The following is a 24,941-nucleotide window of genomic DNA, read 5'->3' on the forward strand; positions in this document are numbered from 1 at the left end:
CTATTGAGGTGTTAGGTGATTTAGTGGCCAAATCAGATTTTTTTTTCTTTATTTTTTTCCCCTGTTGGCACTTTTTCTTTAAAGTTCTTTTGGAAATTGGCTGCATTGCTTGAACAGCTTGCAAGTTCTTATGTTACTATTTTGATTGGCTCTTTATGATTTGGACAATCAGCCATGCAGGCATAGTTTATTTGTAGGAAAGTGTGTGAAGGGTTGAATTGAGGAGTTTTGCAAGTTGTACGAGTTCAAAACCACGACTTCATTGCATGAACTCATCTGAATTACAATGTTAAATTTGGGTGTCTACTCTTGCAATCCTTTCAGGGATACTGCTTCTGCAGAAATGTTCTTTACTCATTAAAGATTCATTATCTTTAGATTCTTTAAGATTCTTTAAGAACCTGTAGATTCTCATCTACAGATTCTTACCTTGTTTTTATGCTGTTCCTGTGGTAGCTGCTTTTTGCAGCTGCTGGAAGTACCAGGATAGGCTAAGCTTTGCAGTACCAGGCCACTCTTTATGTTAGTATGTATATGGGAAAATAGAGGAGAACAAAACTTAAAAAGGAACACAAAAAGAGTAGGAAATATCTCAAGAACTCAAAGCACCTTATCCCAGTATAAACATAACTAAAATTCCTTAATCCTAATTTACAGTGACAAGCACTAAAATATCAATTGTAAGATCACTGTATGGTCATCATGCAGAGGAATTAACATTGTTTGGAATTACAATGGTGAGTATGGGAGGCCTGTTCCTAAATCTAATGTACAATTTGTTCCATATAAGTCTAATTTTGAGGTTTTATTGCAATTCATTTTGGGATAATCCAGGAATTAGTTGTGTATCTAGGTATGTATAATTAAGGAGGAATAGGGTTCATTTGGGGTTGGCAATTCCAGTATTGAAGAACTATCTATTAAAGCTTTTGTAGTGATTGTTCTCAACTACTGATTTGGGTTCGCTGATTTTCCTGTGTTTCTTAATACTTCCAATTTATATTTGCATGATTTTCATCAAGGTAGGATACAATTTCACTGAGTATAATTGTATGCATAAAAATCACATTTCTGAATGGACTAGAGAAGTTCGGAATAATAAGTGTGTGCAGAAATCAGATGTGTTCACAAATACTGATATTAAATCTAGTGTGTACTTGCGTTAGATTAAATAAAACAGATCTGTCCAATGTTCTGTTCAAGATATTTTTTTTTTGTTCATATTGCTTGTTCTGAAGTATGAACTTGACAATACCTAAATTTGGACTATGGCATCTTTTCATTGCTGAAGTCTTAATTGGACCACTTATTTTTAATATGCTTTTCAGCACTGTTCAGTAGCGCAAAAATAATGTAATTTAGATCTGAATGAGAGTAGTTAGTGGTGTCCCTTGAAGAGGCTCTACTGGTTATTAAAAATAATCAGGTATGAGGGATATAAAATAGTTATTTAATCCTTCTTTTGTTCTGGGATAGGATCAAAGACCTTTACTAGAAATTGTAGCTATCTGACGTGTTCTTGAATTCAGCGGAGATTTCACATCATCTTTAACAGTGAAAGATGGTAAAACAATGGAATAAAGTTCAACTTCCGTGCCTGCAGTGCAGAGGATTCAATTTATGGTTAAACCTGTTCCTACTTGCTCTGTCTACAGTGAGGTCAGCTTCCATTTGTAGCAATATTTGCCTCATAGATACAGTCTATATACTTCCGATTATTTCTGTTTTCTCTAAACTCCAGTGGCTCCATATCTGTCTTAGATTGCAAGAAATTGGAGTGTCCAAAACGTATTGCTTGAATTGAGTGTTTATCAGTATTATGAAGAGCAGACTATTAGTCTAAAATTGTATTTTCATTTGTGTATTCCAGTATGCTTTTTTCCCCAAGGTACAAGACTCCTGATTTGCATTCGTTTTGTGGTCAACTGTAATGTCTAGGACTATTTTTGACATAACTGCTGTATATGCAGTTCCATGGAGATATGCTGAGTTTTTGCTGTTAAGTTTAATAGCTTCCAAAGTTTATTAGCTCTTTCTTGTCTCTTTTCAATGTCATCCTGATTTCAGAACATTTTTGTCTGTCAAGGCAGTTTTTAAAATTTATTTATTTGAATTTTTTTCATTGATGAAATGTTGATAGCTATGCTGAGAATGGTTTCTGGCCAGTCCTGATTCTTTACAATTATTAAGTCCATTTGTCTGTGTATGATTCTCAGCTGGCTGAAGTATGGTTATGATATTGGGACTGCATTCCATAACAAAATTAATATTTATCCCTAGGTATGTCCTATGTATGCATTAGTTCTGTGTACCTTACCTCTCTATGACAGATTCATAGAGATACTTCCTGATGGCTAATACTTCCTTTATATAGCTAATATATACTATATACTTCCTTTTATAGCTAATCTTTTAAGTAAAGTCTAAGGTTTTTGGGTTGAGCTGGTAAGTTAATCTCTGGTAGACCTTTGTGGTTTAAAGGTATTTCTCTTCCTGATGCCTCTTAATGTAGATATGACATACATGTGGTTGTTTTTTGATTCATGACATTGGAGTATATGAGCCACAGTTTGCGCAAATCCAAAGTGGATAATAAAATGAAATGTAAGCTGACTCCAGTGTTAGTGCTGACTAAGTCTTGTGTATTAGGAGGGGAGAAGACTAAGCTGACTCTTGATTAAAGATCTAAACAATGTGTGTGCATTGGTATCTGGGTTGCATCTTCATAATTTTTTTATACCTAAGATTATTTTTATCTCTTTTTTTTTTTTTTATAGAAATCTTTTGGACAGAGATACATTTTCTAAATCTGATCCAAGTGAGTATATAGTATTTTATTGTTTCTTCTTATTATGTATTTTAAATGTGCAAACACTGGAATAAAATTAGATGGGTGATTTTCTTCAGTGTCAGTTAGGTTTATATTGTCTTTGTGACAATTACTTAGAATAATTAAGTTACACTTGCATAAGTTACACTTATAATTAATGTTATGCAAACTGAAAATTTAAAGACTGTTATTAATGCTGCTTTCCTAAGCTAGTCTCTTATTTAGTATTTAATCTAAAGTTTCCTAAAATTAATAAATTCTGGAAAGTTGGGTTGTTGTTTCTTTTTTAGTATCTGTTGTTTTAGCTATTTTTCAAAGCAATTAGGCAAAATACTAAATAAACTAGAAGCATTTGTTGCTGCTAGTACATACTCTCCACTAATCTTAGAATAAAATACTGAAAAATATTAGGTTAAATTAGGTTAATTAATCTCTGGGAAACACTGTCTTTCCTGATCAAAAATGGTATGCTGTTTTTTAGTTAATCTTTTCAGAATTGTAAGCTAGTGCCACTGACTTTCCTCACTTTCCATAAGCTGTATTATGACAGGATCCCCCAAAACTCTCATGTCTATAAATTTATAATGGGACTTTTGATTTAAAATCCATTATTATCTTCCTGTATTGGATACTTTATAAAAACTTTAATCAAGGAACCAAGATCACAAAAAATTTCCTTTCTGTTCTGATAATGTTACTCAAAGGAGTTTTGCATGTTTAATAAACTGGTCCTTAGGTTGTGGTGTCATCTTGTCTCCTCTACAACTCTTCATTTGCTTTTATCCTTAAGTTCAATTTCTTTCTTTAAGCCTGGGCTTTCCTTCCTTAGGATACCACATATTGTGCTTAGTGGCATTGGAAATAACCCAAGATACATACACTTGTATCAAGCCTCTGGACATGCAACCATGTCCTGATATTTGAATACTGAGTCATGTAGCATTATGACATTTGAATACTTTTGTGAGAGCGTATGTTTCCATTCTGCATCAAAAAATTCTTGAGAGAGATTCCACAGTACACTTCTGAAGGGAAAGCTTCTACTTCCTGGGGAAAAACTACAAGAAGTTAGGAGTACCTTTGAAGTTTCTAACCTGTAAAGTTTTTTCTTAAAAAATAAAAAAACAAGAGACATAGGCAATCCCATGCCTCTATATTGAGATAACACAGAAACAAAACTGAGTCTTTTGCATATTGATAAAGAATTTTAGTTGACTAAAAAATTTAGTAGAAATTAGCTGGGGGTTGGATTGGATGATCTTGAAAGGTCCCTAACAGTTCTGTGATTCTGTTAAAAAGACCCTTAGTTTAAGTATTTTGAAGAATGTTCAATGACCTGTTGCCCTTAATGAATTCAGAGATCTCTCATATTGGCAAAAGGGATAGGGTGTCTATAGTTCTTAAGCTCAAATATTATTAAGGACAAATGCTTCAAGTTTTTGTCAGATAGGGCGCTGTATGAGGCATAAATTGCAGGGTTTGAGTGGCAGGGTGCTGCAGTGTGAGCTGTGTGGGAGAAGCCCATGAACCACCCGGTGACAGTCACAGCTGGTTCCAGCCAGCTCTGGAAACTGTGTCAGTGGCACTTGACTGCCTGAACTTCTGCCAGCCAGGGGAGCACACAGTGCCCTGCTCAAACACATCACAGCTGCAAGCTAGAGACAGAGCTGCTGAACTTTCTGCCAGAGCTGCATGTGTGCAGGTAGACTGCTGGAGATGTCTTCTGCAGAGGAGATGCTCCACCCAAAGGGAAGTGCCTCCAAAGGCTCTGTAGCCTGTGCCCAGCCCAAAAACACACAGGTGCGTGAACCAAAGTGATCCTGGCTGGTGGGTGACCCCTTCTGGGAAAAACATGGAAACAAAGTGGCAGGAAAACCTAAAGAAATCTTAGTATCTGTTTTAAAATGTGTCTGAGAAGTAAACTAGTGGTATGTTTTAATGGATTCAGAATATATGGAAATATTTTAAAAGTATCATAAACTTGCTTATCAATTTGGGACATACTGTTTTTTCAATTAATGTAAATAGCTTGTTTAAGGCACTCAAATTGGAGGTGTGCTTTAGGGTCTGGTTTCGAGTTGTGAGTACCCAATCAGGCCTGTCTGTCACAGGTAAGCAGTATAAAACCATGGAGTACAGTAATACTGTCCTTGGTGAAGAGAGGAGGAGGAAACTGTTGACTCTGGAAGTACTCATATTATATTTGCACTCTAGAAATTACTTGTCAGAGCAGCTTTGATTTTGGGTATTCTCCAAACAGGATGCATCCAATTTTAGTACTCTGCATTTTTTTTAATAGCCATTTTAGTTTGTTTGCTTGTACTGTCCTTTCGTTGGCACAGAGATATGTCCCTACTGTAAAAGGAGTGAGTCGTATAAAGTGTTTGGAAGTGCAGCAGGACAACTTTCCTCAATGTCTATTCACTTGAGTACAGTGAGTTTATTCTATAGCTAAAAAGGTGTCAAAATCAGCATCCTGCTGCTGCCACAAGATCCACTTTTACAGCCACTGAATTTGCAGCCATTAGATTTCAGGAGTAAGAACCATATAGAGTCATTCTGTATGCTGAGGTCTCACTGCTTTTGGCTAGGCCAGTTGTAATATGCATTTCATACTCCAATGTATTTATCTAAGGATCCTACTGTTAGGAAAAATCCAATTTTATCTTCTTGGTCATTTTCTCAGAGGGACACACATGAATGTAGCTGACTTCCATGTCAATATAAACAGCCTTCTCCTAAAATTAAAAAGGAACTTGTGATTTTCCTGATTCTCTTAGGAGATAAGCTTGGCCTTTTTTTATACTGTAATTGTTATTCAGTATTACAGTTCTGACCACTTCCCTGTGATCTAGACTACTCATGCCAAGAGGAATCTGTCACTTTGCGTGCCCAGAGGCAAGTGACAGAAGTAACTGTAGAGATGGTAGATATAGATGGAGCAGACTGGGATAGCCATTGTTCAGGAAGTATTTTAAACAATACTGAAGCGTATTACTGACACTGCTTTCTGCTGAGTGGAGTCAAAGCAAATCATATATACTGATTTACTGTAGCGTCTGGAGCAATCTGCTCTCCAGTACAGCTGGAGACTTTGGAGACCATTTTTTTCTAGGAATATTTTTCTTTAAATCAATGGGTTTTGTTGGTTTGTTTTATTTTCTTATAGAAAGCTGAGCTAAAGTAGTGCTTCCTTGATGAGGCAAGGATAAGACCTGCCAAGGAGGTACAGATTTTGGCACGTTTCTTCTGTCTAATGACAGGCAGAATTGTTTTCTTCCCATGCTCTGATGACTCAAGCTGAGCCCTGCAGAGCTGTGCTGGCAGCAGCACACTCCTCCTGTGGAGCCCTGTGGCTGCTGAGTGTTGATCATCAAAAGAGTCCAGGATGAATGACTGAAAACATAAAAAGTCTTCCCTGGAGAATCTCCCCACAGAGGATAGTAACAATAAGAAGAATCTCTTGGTGGCTGGGACAAAGGGACCTTAGGGCACCTCTGCCTGGAAGGTATAAAAGCTGGTCAGTGACGAATACTGGGGAGCCCTGCTAGAACTGGTACTATGGAAAGATTTAGGTAGCATGGGGAAAGGGTCAATTTCATTGTGGGTAAGTCTTCCTTGAAACAGAATAAATGGGTTGTTGTGTTGGGGAAAACTAAGATGGGCAATGTTGATGTAACAGTAGTTGCCAGACTAAAGGATAAGCATATATTCATTGAAAGGGAAAGAACCAGAGCAGGTAAGGGAGGGCAGTCTGTCTGGAAAATAGCAAGGTGCAGGTTATAATAATCTGTAATATTTTGGGAACTGTATCTATAGCAGAGTAATAAGTGTTGACATTTCCACCTTCATTTTCATTGCAAGATTTAATTAAATTTACCTTGAATATGATATTGTGGAATCAGTGTCCAGAGTTAAAAATTACTAAATATTAATATTCCTGACTATAGATGTAGCTGTATCTTCTCTTAGAACAACTCATATGGGAAAGCCTTCCAAAGGGTTTCTCAGTTACTCTTCATCAGTGTGCTGCTGTGAACTTTCTCATTGCTATCTCAGTTTTTGAGATTATGAAAGAAAAACTATTTTTTTAGCTCTATCTTAGGATGTTGCATGATGCTTTTGAAATATTATTTATCCCCCTGTATTCCTTCTTCTCCCTCATGACAATGCTATTAACTGTTTTCTGCTAAAAAATGGGTTGCTTTATGAAGCCTTTAATCTCTGGTTTGAGCATTTCACATGCTTTAGATCAACTTTACCATGTTTATCTGCATTTCTCCGGTTGGATATGAATTTGACAAAGTTTTTTTTAGTGATTGCTGCAATTAGTGTACTAGGATCTTCACAAAACTCTCTCCAAGAGCCTTTTGAGATAGTGAATCTTAACATTGATGGGGACCAGTATCATGGTTGGTTTCCTAAAACCAACCATGCATTTTAGAGGACAGGTAGAAACATTTTTTAAATTTTTCTATATTTACAAAGTATTTATCAGAAAGACTGAAATATGTCTTGTCTATAGCTTTCATTAGGGCTCACTTTTTTTTGAAACGTCAATCTGAGATGCAGACATGTATGTATCCCTGTCAGACTTGTACCTTTTACTTACAGTAAAATGTTGTATGAGGTGACTGCTTATTAGTCTATATTTTTATTATATTTAAAATATCAGCCCCATCTGCAGCCTAGAAGGGGAGACCCTGTTGCAGTCTACATCTTCCACTGATCTCTTCTCTATGTGGTGACCTGTGACAGGACCTGAGCAAATGGCCTCAAGTTGTGTCAGGAGAGCTTTAGGTTGGGTACTAGAAAAGAAGTATTTTCACCCAGAGGTTGGTTGGGCACTGGAACAGCTCCCCAGAGCAGTGATCACAGCACCAGCCTGGCAGAGTTCTAGAAGTGTTTGGACAATGCTCTCAGGCACATGGGGTGACTATATGGGGTGACTATGGGGTGTCCTGTGCAGGGCCAGGAGCTGGACTCAATGATCCTGATGGATCCCTTCCAGCTCTGGATATTCTATGATTCTACAATTCTGGATGGGTAGTCAGAAGTTCAGTAACCTACAGAACTTTCTTTAGCTGATTTCATAGCTTCTATTTCATTCTGTTTTCTCACATTTTCCCATTTCATTTCATTCTTCATGTAATATACTCCAGCAGCCTACTCCAGAGTGTGTTGTAAAAATAGGCTTTTTGCTTTGGATTCACCTTAGTATAAATAGTAACCAAAGGTAGGCACATGATTGCAAGGGTTTATTTAGAGAAAATGGAGAAAGATGGACATCTCATGAGAATTATTTTGAATATTTTTTTATAAAAACTTTTTCTCATCTACAAGACATCTTACTTAAAACATAAAAGTGTTAACTGTTAGCTTCTATGTAAGCTAAAATATTGAAATTGCTTTTTTCTGTTTCTCATCTTATTTGCTACTGCCTAAGGGGATTTTTTTTTTTTTTTGGTGTGGAGCAAATGCATTTTAAGTAAGAAGAAAATGTAGTTAGAATGTGGACTTCATTTCTGCTTTCGTCTGTTGATGATTCTGACTTCATTGCGAATAAAATCTAACCTCTACCTTTGTTGTTCCAAGCTACATCCTAAAATAGTATTCTTCTTACCTTCTTTTAAAAAAATAATTATTTTTAGAGGAAAAGAACTTGTTGAGGAAAAAAAAAAAGTTGCAATATACGTATTTCTGTTGTTTAGAAAGGGATTGAAAAGGAGTTTCAGGTAAAAAATTGCTTTATCATAGTTACCTGCAACTTGTTCAAGACTGTAGAAAATAAAGTTTATTTTCTACATACCATTTGCACTCCTTCAGTGCAAATGATCTGTACTTAAAATAGTGTTTAAAAGACCTGATTATAATCACTGCACCCCTGTCACCAGTCCTTGTGATGAAAGCTGCAACTTAATGTGTAGTGAGTGCTCTACTGGAAATAGAGATCTGAGTGACACCTGTGGGATTGTTCTGCTTGGTCTTTCAAAATCAGGTTAGGTCAACAAACTGAATTGACTCTATTTTTTGTCAAGCTTTAGTTTAAAAAAATAAAGTATACATATGTGAGATGTTTAAATATATATAAATAATTTGAAGCAAAATTAAGGAAGAAAATCCAAGAAGTCTTTCTTGTTCCTTTTCTCTGCTTCTGTTTCCCTTGTTTCTTTTTAGTAGGGTTCTCATTTGGTTTTTTACTTTAATTTTCTTCTGTCTTGGAGGAAGTATATTTTAGGGTAATTGTGCTTTAGATTATCTAGAATAGCCTGACCACCCACATTTAAAGAAGACAAGCTTTTATCTAATTTTGCCTTTAAAGATTGTCAAATGCTTTGCTGGAGGTCAGGCCTAAGTGCTGCCTCCCATTTTAGAAGTACTTCATTTATTAGCTGATTTCTGCAACAACTAGACCACATGATCACCAGTCTGGTTAGGCTTGTTGACAGCTGAGGAAAAACATTACTATTTGTCCTAGTTACTAATTTCCACAGCACAAGAGACTACAAAATTAGTTAATTTAAGGATATGTAAGAGTTTGAAAAGAGCCAAACTTTTTTTTTTTTCTTTTCACAGTCTGTGTTTTGTACACACAAGCAATTGGAAACAAAGAATGGAGAGAGGTAAGATGCATATTCATAGATGTATGAAACTTTTGGGTATATGATCATTTGTCCTAGCAGAAGAGGGCATGTCATTACCTCTTGAATGCCATGCTAGGCTTATGGGGGTCCTATTTACTAGCAAACATTTAAAATTAGTCTCATTGATCTCAATCTTTATATCTGTATCACACATTTCCATCAAAAAAGAAAACAAAATATAGAAAAGACATGAGTTTCCCATTTTACAGTCTCCCTCAGATAAAATAAACCGACTTAGCTGTCAGTTTGGATAAGGTTTGTGGCTTTCAAGAGAGGAAGACATTCAAACAGGACTGAGCTGTGGTGATGGGCAATGTCAGCAAACTGGTTTGTACTTGTGTAAAGATCTACCTTTGAGTTTTTTAAAAAGAAAATATTTTCAGCTTGACAGGGGCTGAGGCACTTCCTATAAACATCAAGAAGGAAAAGGCATTTTGCCAAAAGCTCAGAGAGAGCTGAACTGAGGTGAAATAGGAGATGGACAGTGCAAAAATTATACGTTAGCAATGGTAGGATTGTGTTCCCTAATATTTAAAACTGTCAGAAATAAATAATATATGCAAGATTTTGCTTGCTGTTGTGTTTGGTTTGGGATTTTTTTGGTGCGCTTTTTTAAGGAAACAGTGGATTTTTGTTACTGATTCAAATTTTTGTGGATTTTTATTGGCTTTGGAGATGATTCTGAAGTTTAGGTCATACTATACAAGGCATGTACCACTCTATATTGTAATATGAGGTCTTCTGCCACTCTGTCTTCATCCAGGTCTATTAATCTGAACACAGTAATTTTCTTTCATAGCATCTGTTTGAGAGGTTTTTACAGGCTGTCATATATCTCACATATTCCTGGTATTGGCAATCTAATTATACTTCTTTATAACATATAGCTTAAAATTACACTTTTCTTTTACAGTTTGGAAGAACAGAAGTAATTGATAATACTTTAAATCCAGATTTTGTAAGAAAATTTATAATGGACTACTTCTTTGAAGAAAGAGAGAATCTGCGATTTGATTTGTAAGTTAACAATCTTTGATCTAATATTGCAGCTCTGTAAGCATGTAAGGTTTTGTCCAGGATAAAATTTACTTGAAGAGAGATGGTATCTATTGACATAGGATAAATTAATATAATACATGATTTAGTGTTGCTTCCTCAGAAATAAATGTGTAACATAATAATGACTGAGTTTTAAGAAATTGGCAGATGTTAACTTGTGTCAAAGTACAACTACACTTACAATTATTACTTCCAGAAAGTAGAAATGAAAAAATGTCAAAGCATTAAAATATTCTTGCAACACATCCAGCAAAACAGGCACGGATATACTGTCCAGAAATAAAATACTGTACAAGTAGTACAGAGCCAAAATTTTCTTCATTATGCACCTAAATATACTAAATTTTAAGATTTTAAAAAACCAGCAGTTATTTGAGAAGTAGATGACTTTTGACATTATTCCAGATGTGCTCATTTCATTCCACTGGTGGAATTGTTTTGACTTTCACTTCATTCTTTGGAAAATAGAATTGAGAGTCCAGTCACCAGGTCATGTCACCATTGCATGTCATCTCTTACATTTCAGTCCTTTCTGATTATTTTGGTCTTCGTGATAATCAAGGTTGTCTTGGCTTTTTTTAATTTTCATCCTCTTTTTTTATTAGCTGTTCTTTCTTAACCTTGTCCTAGGAGAGAATATGAATAATCTTCATAGATAATTAAGTTTTTGCTGCAGTTTTGCATCACACTACGCATTGTGACCACAAATTTTCTTTGTATGTCCTTTTTTAGTTGAAGAACCCTTTTCATATTTCTTTTCACTTCCTTTGTAAGATATACTAGACTATTTCAAGGAATGAAAGGAAATACTAAATCCAGGAAGATTACAGGGTGCTTTGAGGCGGCTGGGTACAAATCACAATGGAAGCCTGATGCAGACTTTATTTGTAGTTTTGAAAGTTAGGTTTAATGTCATTCAATCTGTGGAGTATAACTATTGTGGGTTATTTAAAATAAGTTTTAAGTCAGAGCTAATCAATTAGTGAAATAAAGGATTCTTCTCCAAGTATAAAGCATTGCTGAAATAGCCACACAGTGGGGGCTGTGTGGAAATCTGTAGCAGTTTGCCTCCTGCTTCTCATAGGATGCATGTAGGGTATGGGGAGGGGGCAGTGCAGTAGAAATAAGTAAAAGAAATGAACTGAAAAAGAGAAAGCTCGATCTACAGAAAGAAAGGGGAGTCTGTAAAAACCTTCTGGATAAGTGTCATCTGGAAAGCACTTGGACCTGGAAGGGAAAACACAGTCCCCTGTTTAATTCTTTATGTAGTTAGAGAAATGGGCTCCTGACTGTCTATGAAAAGCTGTAACTATCACACATTCTCTGTACTTACCAGAATGACCTGACTGCTTTCTGCTGCTGTCCTGGGTTACCTGGACACAAGGCTGTTCTGAGCTCAAAGCTGAATGGCTGTTGCTGTCTTTGCCTGCAAGGGACCACATAGCCATATTGCATGAATTTACTGTAGAGCCCTATAAAAATGATAGATGAAAAATTAAATATCTTAGAACTCTGAGTTAGAAATTTGAATCTCACATAGCCAGTCATGGCCTAAATCCCAATTCTGAAGCTTTAGAAAGCTTCCTATATTCAGTTCCTTGGCAAAATTGTGTACTACTGTTTGAAAAAGTGTTATTTTTCAAAGAAATTCCTTATATGATTCATATATTTTGCAGAGGAAAAAATCAGGTGGCAAGTAGATCTTTAATATTTGATGCTTCAATAAATGAGCATGACACCACAACACCCCCCCCCCCCCCCCCCAACAATGTACAGGCAACAATGTCACAGGCCCCTTTCTGCTCACAACTGGTACTTAGTGATTTTGCCAGTGAAGTTGTTCTTTGTTTTACTTCTGTAGCCAAAGTATAAGTTATGTTTTCCTGTTCAATTTCACCAAATAGTTGCTTTTAATTGGAGGTTTTAATTCGTGTTAGTTGTATTTATAGGAATTTATTTTCTTTATGAATATGTTTCTAAAGCTTTGACTGTGCTGCACCACATCCAGCTGTGTTCTGGTATTCCTGTCATCCTGACTTGTGAGCTGGTCCATGATGTGATCTGGTCCACCAGTTGTGGCAGCACAGCCAAAGGGATAGAATTCCATGCAGGGAGCCTGATATGGGCAGTAACATAACAGATGAAAACTTTTTCAGTTTAGTTACTGGTATTGAATCTGAATGGATTGTTTGGTAAGAATATTACTTGCATCATCTGATAAAGATGGAAGACTATTAAAGTATAGCGACTAATAGTCCTGTATGATTTTCTGACATTATTTTTTTTGAAGTCTCTTAAATTCGGAGAGAAACATTTTTTAACTCTTGACTTGATTATGGAAGGGAAACTATGGTATTTTCTAGCTGGAGAAAGATTGAGGTTATGATAAACTCAAAAGAACAAATAACACTCTTGCTAAAAGCAGTAAAAGCAGTTTAGTTTACTGTCAGTTATTTCTGTTTGTTAATTCAAGTGACTGAAAAATTACCTAAGAAAGTAATTTACAAGTTAGTTTGTTTTCTAGGGTTAATTTTTAATTTTTGGTCTGCTTTTTGTCATCTTTCACTGTTCAAACAGGAATATCAGAGGAATTTCTCATTAAAGCTTGCACTTTGTTGAAAATGATATAATTTCAAATAACTAGTGAACCATAGTCCTGTAATATGGGATGACTCAATTTATCTTCCTTACTGGGGAACTTCCATTCACAAATTTGTTTGTGTAAATTTCACACATGGCAATAGGTAAAAGAATTGTTTGATTTTTGTTTCTTTACATAATTGTCTTCAGATATGTCATCTGGCAACTCTGATATAATTTTTTTTTTCCCTAAGCTATGATGTTGACTCAAAGAGTCCTAACCTGTCAAAACATGTAAGTTCTTCCTCACTATTATAATTCCTTGTGTTAAAATGCTTGCAATTCTTAAGTATATTTATTTTCTTTTGACTGTAAGTAGTATCAAATGCACAGAGACAAATACAGTGATTGGCTATGACTGAAAACATATAATGCTGATGAGTATAATGTTAATGGGACATTTCTCTTGCAAAGGGCATATTTGAGCATGCATGTATACCTTTTCTGATATGTAATATGCTGCAATTAGTTGATACTTTTTTAGGTCCTAAAATTGAAGCATGTTTTATTGTGTCTCAGTGTTAGAAGAAACCTTTTATACTCATGTTGTTTTGAAGTGGGAGTGATGAAATAGTAACTTTAACATTTAGAGATGCAAGAGTAGAATTCAGAAGCATCTCAGTGATTTTTTTTTTTTTTTTTTTTCATAAATGCAGGAAGGTTTTGGTAAGAGAACCTTTGAGAACCTGGAGCAAAGGAAAAGCACATAGTAGAAGGAATACTGTGTGTGTGCTTCACTGTGAAAAGATGAGACTTTTGGCCATTGATCTCCAATTACATCCTCACTGTAGTGATAGTGTAGTGCCTTAGAATTACATCTGTAAGTGTAACCTACTGTTATGTCAAATAGGTGGTAGTGAGTCTGTTTATGATTCACTATTGCATAGTTATTACTAAGATGTGGTGTTCAACAGAATCTCTTCTTCAGTAGGGAACAGCTCAGGTAAATGGAAACCTGATTTCATTGTGTGAAATACGAATTCTGAGTTTTTATGTTACTACTTTTCAGGATTTTTTGGGACAGATGTTTTGCACACTGGGAGAAATAGTGGGATCGCAGGGGAGCAGACTGGAAAAATCAATTGTGTAAGTATTCTGGAATGTTGGATGAATGAATACTGCTGTGTGAGGCTAGAGTTGAGCTTTTTTGCTGTGAGATATCTTGATATACTGAATTGATATGGCTTTTAAGAGAGAGTAAATAGTTACATGCAATAGAAATCTTTCTTTATATAGGCTATAATAATTTAGGTTTCATTTTGGACAATTAGCAAATGAATTAACTAATCCATAATTTTTGTCCACCTTGTTACATCTTGCATAAGAAGTAGCTTGAGTGTACTAATCTAAAAAATGTTTTTTGTTTTAGTTTGCAAATTAGCACATCATAAAACTTTAATTACCTTTTGTTCAAGCATTTGAGTTCCTGCAAAAAACCTTCACAAAGAAACAGTGAAGAATCAGATGACCAGATTATCAGATTTCTAATACGATCACATAAAATTATTAACATCAGCAAATATTGTGGTTATTAGACAAGAATATTTTGTGATTCTCCCCTTAATCCCATTCTGGATTTTAAACTTTTTAAAACATATCTACGAAATAACCTTGAGGACCAGTACAGTAAGTGTCATAATAGAAAAGTTGTGTTATTAGGTTATACGATTAAAAAGGTTGTCTGTGAACAAACGAGAAGTGTGTCCCAATGGTAGGTGGGGGAGCCCAAATACCCTGCCCTGGCTGCTTTCAGACCCATTCCAGGAGAGTCATCAGCTTGTGGAAACCCATCTCCACACAGTGACTCAAAGAGTCACTGAGGTACAAGGCACAGGCAGGGGGACTCCAGTAACACAAGGAAGCAACCCCTGCCCAGCTCCAGGGCTGTTCCTGGAGAACCAGAGTCCCAGCACTGTGGGATGGCAACACACAAGTCACTGCTTGTTCTGGGCATGTTTTAGTTCTTGCTGGCTGCACAGTTTAAGCACAGAAATACTGTCTTGTCAATCAGGACAAGAGGTTGGCCCTATTTTGTTCTACTAAAACAACAGCTCACTGTCTAGCCCTGGCTCATGCCAGCTGCCACAGCAAATGGCACTGTCACAGCTCCATGGACTGGGTTGAGTGAAATGTCAGTTGATTATTTTGGAAGCCTGTGGTCACTTGGTCAGAGAAAATGCTAACTTTGAAGACACTTGTATTTCATAAGATGAATCTTACCTGACGTTTTGAAAGTCTTCAAATTTGTTTCTGTCCTTAATTAGTAAATTATTCAGTGTGGTACATTTTTTTTTCTGAGAAAATTTCTGATATTTATTTTGAACATGTAGATTAAAAGGCATTCATTCAGTAGTTTAGCATTTGGTACAGGTTAAATGAAGTCTGAAATGAATTACAGGTGAAGTTTAAAGTTTGAAACTATCAGGAAAAAAAATCAGTGAAGATTCTGTGGAAAAGAGGTCTTACTTCACAGTTGTATTGGCCTGTGTAATATATTTTCTCTTGGGTAAACAAGCATTTCTCAGGTCTTGGTTCTGATACTGTCTTGTATTGTAGTTACTAAGTGGACCCAACATGTGGGTAGACACATGTTAATGAGAGAATGTTTGACTTTTTATCAGTTCTTCATAGTGTCCCTGTTTTATTTTGTCTTTGCTGCTTTTGACAGTGCTGTGACTTGACAACTGTGCCTGAGTATTTGTCCATCCTGGACTCTGAAGTCTGGGTGTCTAGGAGACATTTCTGTTATTCATGAAACTTTGCATTCCATTTCAGAATTGTTTGCTTGTAGATGTGTGGTTAATGTCTCTTAATATTCAAACAATGAGAATTCACAATATTGCATGTCTTCCCTTCTTAGGGATATTTGCTGCCTTGAGTTTTCTGTTCTCTTTATGAAGTCAAGTCTGTGTTCTCATAGCATGAATGCTCTTTATGATCTATGAGTTAAGAGAGCTTTATCTTTTCACCATATTTCTGAAGTTCATTAACATTTTCCCTCTTCAGTTCTCTGCCAATGGATGTACAAAGAAGAGAATGCTTGATGCTGTTTTAGTCCCAATCAGCTACCCTACAGATGTAGCACTTTTTATACTTAAGCAGTTTGAGAAACTTGAATTCCATTCTCTGATTGGCATTCAAGCAAGCTCTGATGTTCTTTCAAAATGAAAATTAGAAAGACATGAAGCTTATTTTTCTCTAGAAGAAGCTCTATCTACTTTTGGCATTTGCAAAAGTCTTACATAGTTAGGATTCCATGGCTGCTGTGAGCTGTCCAGCTTCAAGCCAGATTGTGTATCATCAGGGGAAGTTCCCTTAGGAAGTCTATAGTGAAAGGGTAATCTTGTCCTTCCTCAAAGTTAAAGGAGAACATTTCAAGCCTAGAAGGTCATCATTGCTGTGGTCAGGCAGGAGGGCTGAAACACACCTTGCACTAATGTTTATGGGAAGTACAAAAGTGAAGGTACACAGTTCACATTTTCTTTGCCTACATGGTATGCATGCCTTGCAGTTTCATTGATGTTGCAGGCACCAGTGGATTGCACCTCTGAGGCATGAACCTGACAGTATTTCTTCTTGGCAGTTGTGGGATTGTCCCCTGAACCTCCTTCTCTGTTTCTGATATCATTAAGGACTTGGAATTATATGCAGTCTGTCACAGAGAGTCTTGCTCCCAGTATTGTAGTGTGGTAGTCTGTTATCCTTGTGACAGTGAACATTTTTTGTTTAAGAACATGTTTTAGCGTTGCACTTTATTTTACAGACTGGCCAGATACAAATATGGACATTTGTTTTGGATAATTTCTGTTGGAAAATAATTCTAGTCATTCAAGGGAGGTGAAATGGATAATGTGACATTTTAACAGTAATGTTTGTTTTCTTTACTGTTGTGTTACTAGATTCATTAAATGCCTTCTCAAGACAAGCTCCATGTGTAAGATTTACTCTGCCTGGCCTCATGTGTTCCAGCTGTATTGGCATGAAAGGATAATACAGATACATCTATTTCCTGAAATGGCATGGTTTCATTTTTCTCTCAAGAGAGTGCCACCTGCTCAGATATTATCCAAAATTAGATCTTTGAACATTCTGTCTTCCTAAAGAGAAGATGCTAGCTGCATTTATAACTCTGAGCAATGCTTTTCTTTTTCAGGATCTGCTAAGTGCATTCCTGTAGGGATTTCCTTTGATGAGGAGATGGGGCCATTGCAAAGCTTAATGAGCATTCTATGCTAGTTATTCACATCTGAGTGCCATTGCCTGCTAATGAGGCTCTACTGGAGCCAGCTGGCCTATTATGTGAAGTTCTTTTTCCTGTCATCTTGCTGTGAACATAATTGATCGAAAAATACCTGAACTTCCCATATATATTTGTCCTATCCTGTTATCTGTGGGTGACTGTCAGAGGGCTAGGCTCTGCAAATTCAGGGATAAGCCTGTAAATTTTTGAATGACATGAAAGATGTTCCATCCTCTGCCTCATTGCAATTCCAGCTTGCAAAATTTGCCCTTTTTCACCTCTCAGGTCTGAATTTCCACATAAATAGTCATCTTTTACATAGGCTCTGTAAAGGTCCTCCTTTCAGTCCTTGTTAAAGCCCAAGTACTCTTCAGAGTGTCCTTTTAAACTTCTCTTGGTGTCGCAGATGTGATGTCTCAATTGTGGAATCATTTGTTCTAAGGACACAATAATTCCTTCTCAAGACTGTATCTTATATAGACATGCAGGTATTGTTGAAAACCTTTCTTTGATAATGGTTGTCTGTTCTGTTCTTCTAACATTGGCATTTCCTGCTCCTTCAAATACTGTCCAGAAAGAGATGATCACTGTAGAGAAGCCTACAGGTTCTGGACTTTCAAGCCAGTAGAACCCACTGAAATGTAGATTTTCACATTTTATTTTCCTTTATTCAGTTTGCACTCTGCTCGTACTTTTCTATATCTGAGTTTCAAATAATCTCACATTTTCTATAGCCCTGAATGGTGGAGTTGACTACAGTTATGCAATACAGATTGCATTTAATATATCTGTCTGACTGTCTAGCTAGCTAGCTAGCTAGCTATCATACTCATTATTACCTCACAAACCCTGATCTGTAACTCTTTCCAGAAAAACCCTGAGAAACTAGTTGCCCAAATATAAATTTTCTATTGTAATTTCACTTGATAGAACCAGTTCCAGGGTAGCTCACTACCAGCTATCCCTTAGAGCTAAGGAAGATGAGCAATGGCACTGCATCCTGGATTTAAACAAGTGGAACTCTTACATGCTTGTCTTTAACATAGTATTTGTCAGTATTTCTCTGGCAATTGGAAAGACTGGTCTGTAATGATGAATCTCCAAGTAATTTTTTTTTTTTTTTGGTACTTGAAGTTTTGACCAGCTTGAAATTATTTTATTATTTTCTTACAGGGCATTATTGCTAGTTAAAGTTTGTTCCATTTGCCTGATTTGTGACCACTGAAGTTGTTCTCAGGGTAACGATTTTTTTTTCTTAATGAATGATTTTTAAGGGATGGTCCAGTACTATTTTCATGCATGTAGACTTAAGCGTATGAAGTTTGTACTTAATAGCATCAAAAACTGTACAAATTATTTGGTAGAGCTTTTAGTTCCTGAATAATGAGAACTTGATCTGTAGAGAAATTCTGTGCTAATCTTGATGAAGTATTTAACCTCTTTATGAACCATCGTGTTAATATTGTCTTTCTTTTATAAGGCCCATGGGCTTCTGTGTTGAGTGTGTCCCCATCCAAAAGGCTGCTGGTACTGACTACTATCAGCTAATGTGTGGGTTTTCTGTTTCTCTGCTGCTTTTTATGCTCAAGAACTGAGGATGTTTTGGGATTTTTAGTGTTGCAGCCTGTATTTTTAATTGCTGTCTGGGTGAATAGTAATTTCTTTTGCAACTCCTGTATCAGATATGATGGTGAGATTATTAATGTGTCTTCATAGACATTTCAGAATAAATGTTGTAAAATAATGCTAGTGTTTACTTTTAACTATATTTTAGGTTTTCTTTTAAGTAAAATTTGCAATAGGATGTTTTTCACAAATGAGTTGTAGAGTCATCTCTAAACGAAACGTCAGTGGGAGGGTGGATATTTTCAGCCTATTGAAACTTTGAATACTGCTTCCTTTAAAATCAAAACTGATTTGTTTCTTGCTAGTTAGAATAAATATGCAACTCATTTACCAATTCAGTTAGGATAAACCAACTTTTTTACACAGGACAAGTGGCAGAAGATGGAAACTGAATTGCATTCCATCAGCTCTGTGACTTGAAAACTTACCTTGTGCTTTCTGTGTCAGTTGTAACTTTCATAGATGATATTAAGGAACTAAGGTGATGTGGTTGTGTTTTTTTGCAGAGGAATTCCTGGGAAGAAGTGTGGAACAGTCATAGTAACAGCAGAGGAACTAGGGTGTTGCAGAGTAAGTGTGCTCATTGCTTTCCAAAAATAACATGAAAATTTTGTGATTTACACTGCACTGGATTTTAATGGTATAACTTATAAATTTTTGATTTATGTAAGTAGTTACAATACTATTTAATTTGCCCTTAGTTCTAGAGAGAAGCAGAAAGAAGCAGAAGCCAACACTCAATGTATCTTTCAATGTCTCTAATACTCCTTCATGTCTTTACTCTCTCACAGTCTCTTGCAATGTCTCAGCAGCTGTCACATACTTGGTCTTCTGGATTTTTGTACTTTATCCAAATTTCTACATCTAATATTCAGAATATCAATGAGTTGTGGAATCACTGAGTTGCTGAAGTTGGAAAAGACCTTGAAAGATTGTCTAGTCCAATTGTCTAGTCTGCCCCTCTTAGGGCAGACTACTCAGGGCTCTGTGCAGTTGGGTTTTGAATCCCACAAAATCTCCATTGCACAAATGTGAATATGTAGAGGGCATTTAGAAGACAGATACCCCCATTTATTTTGTTTTCTATTTGCATAGTTTAATCAATTTTTTTTAGTGTAGTGGAGTGCATGCTGTCTGTAATTTTTCTATATTACCCATTTCAGGATTCAGTTTTAATGCAGTTTTGTGCAAACAAGCTGGACAAGAAGGACTTCTTTGGGAAATCTGATCCTTTCCTTGTATTTCATCGAAGCAATGAAGATGGCAGGTAGGTACCTGTTAAGTATTTTTGCTGCTAATCAGTAGGCAACTTAATTATTTCCATCATAATAACATATAGATAATAATATGGATAATGTAGTTCTCTTTTTTTTACACTTTCCAGATTAAGCTGTGTTTCTTCTATAATGTTTGTTGGATTTCAGTTTGTCATGTTAGGCAGTATATGAATAAAACTATTACAACAAATTGTTCAAATACTGCAATTTAGGGTTTTAAGAGGTAAATGTCTCATAAATACAGAGCACTATGACAATTAATTGTAATAAAATAGCTAAATAGTTTGTGAAGATATAGTATGCATTTCAATTAAATAGAATTCTCAAAGAAAATTGTAGCTGCAAAATATGCTAATGCTTAGAAATCGTGTTTAGATAAAAACATTTTATACTGCAAATTTAAATTGGGAAGTATCTTTTATCTTTTTGACAGAATTCTAGGAAATTGAATTCAAAAATCCCCAAAACAGAATTTGTATTTTTACAAATGGCTGTTTGCTACATTCATGCTTTTAATTTATTAAAGTAGACTAATCTCTTCTGTTCCTCTGCTAAGCCTTGACATGCACTGGTCAACACAACACTGCCTTTGTGGGGCTCTACTAGCAGGTTAAGATTTCTTGGAAATTGAAAGTCCCCACATCTAACATGTATCAAACCAAAGGTTAGACATATATGATACTATTTTATTCTGTAACTTAACTGGAACAGTTGTTAACATAAATCTGTGTATGGGTGTGTGCATCTATTACCTACTTTTTTTTCTCTTGGAGGCAGATGATAGGAACAGTTTCCTGAGTAAACACTGCCTATGTAAAACTGCAAACCTGGAGGAGTTATGGCTCCTTTGTGAGTGGTATTAAGGTCACTTGTGAAATTTCTCTGGGTATCACTGGGAGTGCTGGTACATGCAGCCTCTCTTGGCCACTTCCTTCTAAGGGGTGCATCTTGAGCCAGTAATGCTTTATAGGTCTCCTGAATCCAACAGGATGTTGGGCCAGTATTTCTGCACCTCTGGCAGAAGAATGTTTCTTTTTTTCTTTTTTTTCTTTTTTTTTTGTCTTCAGGCATGTCTTCTGAATCATAGCCAGGATAAAACTGTAGGCATTTGGGGTGCAAACAGGACATTCCCTCAAAGGATAACTTTAGTTGCAACTGGATGAGGCATTTCAGTAATGATTTCACCAGTGACCTTGTCTCTTGCTTTCTTTTGAACATACAGTCCCCAAGATGGGGGTTCAAAAGAGGTATTTTAATTTTGCATAATTTAGAGAAAGCATAATTTGCTAATACAATTCATGAGAGAAGGTCATCATGGAATCTCAGAGAGGTTTATATGTTTAACCTAAGACAGCCCTGGTTAAAAAATCATAGACATAAAATGGGAAATAAAAATCTGAAAGCCATCATTCCCACGGCTCAGTTTCATAATCTCTAAGCAAGAGTCAGATCCTCACAAGATTGCTTTCTCTCTGGATCTGTGACTAATTCCTGCATGTACAAGGTATGTTTAAACTAGTGAGATGGAAACTGCTCTTCCCTGAAATACTCACTGAATGGTTATAGTTCCTGTTGAAGTTTTGGGTAAAAACATTTTAGATTAAGAGTTGTTTAGCACTCTAGTCTGTAATCTCTCTCCAGCAAGACTCTTTCACCATCTTTCTTTTTTCTTCCCATATGTTTTAATGGACATAATATGCACGAATGATTACAGCTCTTTTAGTGACACTAAAGTAAAAGTAAATAAATACAAAATGTATCTTATTTTTTTTGTATTAATTGCAGTTTTACAATCTGCCACAAAACAGAAGTTGTAAAAAATACATTGAATCCAGTGTGGCAGGCATTCAAGATTTCTGTGAGAGCACTGTGTAATGGAGACTATGACCGGTAAGATGTAACTTAAGTTTTTTATCCCTAACTCTCTGTGTTCTTTATTTAATCAACATTTTGAAAGGCTAATAGGTGTTCAAAACTGTTCATCACATTAAAGAATTTAGAAAAATAAAGCAAATATGCTAAATCTGTAGGCATTGGTAGTAGTGTTTTCTGGAAAAAGTTCTTTGTTCTCTATGGTGTGAATTAGAAAGAAAACCTAATTTAAAACATGGTCTTTGTGACAAGTGTACACAAGTATTTTTCAATGTTTCAATGAAAAACAATGATGATCTGTTTTCCTTGAGTGACAATGCAATATCAGAGGATGCTGATAAATGAAAGCCTTTAAAATACATAGATCAATAGATAAGAAACACAGAAGGTAGTCATCTTCAGATTTGATGTTTTCAGTGGTGCCATGCAAAAGGATCTATCTTTAGGTGGTAATAATGACATTTTTAATCAACATTTTACCACTAATAACAAATTAGTTCAGTGCAAATGGGTATTTTTAGACTCCTTAAGAATGGCCATGTTGGTTACTCTTTCACTTAGATGCAATAAAATTGAAGCAATTTTGTAATGAGCATATTCAAATAGAATTTTTTACTTGTATTTGGGTTAATGTGCATAATGCATAAACAAAATAGTATTCATTAAGCTCCTCTCTGGACAATGCACTGTTTATCATATTAAAGATCAAAAATTTTGATAATAATTAGAAAAGATGTTGTGGTGCAGGCATATTAAAATAACCCCAGCATTCAAAATTAAGGGAACTTAAAGGTGTAATAGCACTCCTCAAATTATTTTTGTGTCTCTACTGTTGACCTGCTTTCAACATGATGTGCTCAGTGAATAAAGGCTCCATGGAACTTCATAGTCCTGCATACAACAATCATATTTTAAATTCAGAAGTAGTCATTAGCTGTCAGGTTAATTCAAATTAACCTGCTGATAGTCCAGAAAAAAACTTCAGAGGTTTGGGGTTTTTTAGTTAGAAAACCCTTCTTTCTAAAGGTAAGGATTAACTTCCTAACATCCACATGGTAATACATAAAAACACAAACCCTAAAGGTGTCTTTCAGATAGTGATAATTTCACAGATAGTTTTGGTGTTCTGGGTTCTGTGATAGATGTGAAAAGTAGGAATAATGTCATTAGTAAAAGTATATCACAGTAAATGTTTATTCTGCTGTTGGGGAGACTAAATCTTCAGCTTGTGCATGCTTCTGAGTGAACTCTGTCCACATTTTCATTATGGAATGACCAGGATTTGCTTAATTTTTCTCAAACTATGCAATATACAGTGTTTTCAGACAGCACAGGAATGGCATTTCAGTACTGCAGTAGTACTTAGTGTCTAATATCTTTGTTCTTTTTCTTTCTCTTAGTATAAGCTATCAAAAAGCACAGTTATTTTCTGCATAGAAGTTTTAAAACAGAGATACCCATCTCTAACTTTGATTATTTTTAAATGAAAGGGTTTTTTTAATACTAAAATAGGAAACCCATCCTCTAAACTGTGTCCTCTAAGGTAAAGGTTAAGTTTCAGTATTTGAAGATTGGAAAGGTCTTTTAATATCTTGAATATCGTGCAAAATAGATAAAAGTCAAGATCCTTAATTAATTTTTTAATATAAAATAAATTTCATATTAAAGAGAGGAGTTTTATTCAAGGATGTATTGCTCTTACTGCAGTTACTTGTCTGAAGATCTTCTCAGGAATTTATCTTGATATTCTTAATAATTTATTTTAATAATCTTGAGTTTTCTCACTGAGATGGTTTTGCTATTTGGACACAGATTTGTAAGACTATTCAAAACTTAAATCCCACTAAACCTTACATTAATCTTAACTTCGTGGTGCGTTCTGTCTGTCATAACAGTTTTTGAAAAGTAAGGAAAATAATGGTTGTCTAGGGGAAAAAAAGTGATATTGCCTTTTTTTCTAAATTCCTCTGAAGGTGAAAGTAGTTTCCTTTGAAGGTTGAAATACTTGGTAGGATAAGAGGTTTGTTCTGCAGAACAACTTTCACTTTAATCACTTTTCATTGAAAGGTAACTTAAATCCAACCTGAATTATGCAATAGCTATAAAATATAACAAATTGTGTGGTTAGGAGCCTTTAAATTTGAGTTGAAAAGAGGTACATCCAGACAAAGCAAGTTATTCTTTACCTTTTTTGGAAAATCATAAAAAAAAAAGTGAAAAACATTGAGGTGTGAATTGCTTGATATTATATTGTGTATAATATCAACTGTTGGTCAGCTTTATCTCCAATGGGTCCCTTCTTAGTAAAGAAAATTAATCAATATATATATTTGACTATATGTAATTGGAAGAATGAGGAGCAGCTTCCATGGAAGCAAATTATAAAGTTTTTGCTTAGATTCTTGTCCCTTCTATTAATGAGACAGCCCTGATGAGTTCACTTCATGTGAAACTGTTCTGAAGAGTAAAAGTTACATTGTTGCTTAAAATACAGGAGGTGTGGAGGTGTTATTTTTCTATCCTATGTTCAGTTGATTTTAGGCCAAATAGGATTCACTATTAGCAGTTGTTGAATTTGCTTGTGTACATAGACTTCCTGTAGTAAAAGGAGATTAATAAAGCTATATACTATATCCTCATACATCTTTCCTGTTTTATCAAGCATGTTGATAATAATATGCTCTGAAGTATTTGCATTTTAAGAAATCTACTCTTGAAGTAAGTATGTGAAATATCTTTACTTGGGAAATGTC

The 24,941-nt window shown here is 35.5% G+C and overlaps 1 protein-coding gene across 1 annotated transcript in view; it reads left to right on the forward strand.

Annotated features, from left to right (window-relative positions):
- Positions 1-24,941, forward strand: part of LOC110467628 (copine-8) — a 67,959-nt gene that overhangs the window by 10,603 nt on the left and 32,415 nt on the right. Inside the window, exons 2-9 of the mRNA XM_021524840.3 lie at positions 2,778-2,818; positions 9,407-9,453; positions 10,388-10,491; positions 13,368-13,407; positions 14,183-14,259; positions 19,546-19,609; positions 20,203-20,306; positions 22,102-22,206. Of these exons, the coding sequence (XP_021380515.2) occupies positions 2,778-2,818; positions 9,407-9,453; positions 10,388-10,491; positions 13,368-13,407; positions 14,183-14,259; positions 19,546-19,609; positions 20,203-20,306; positions 22,102-22,206 (582 nt within the window). The remainder of the gene's footprint in view (positions 1-2,777; positions 2,819-9,406; positions 9,454-10,387; positions 10,492-13,367; positions 13,408-14,182; positions 14,260-19,545; positions 19,610-20,202; positions 20,307-22,101; positions 22,207-24,941) is intronic.

This window comes from Lonchura striata, chromosome 5 (genome assembly GCF_046129695.1).
Source record: "Lonchura striata isolate bLonStr1 chromosome 5, bLonStr1.mat, whole genome shotgun sequence".
NCBI lineage: Eukaryota > Metazoa > Chordata > Aves > Passeriformes > Estrildidae > Lonchura > Lonchura striata.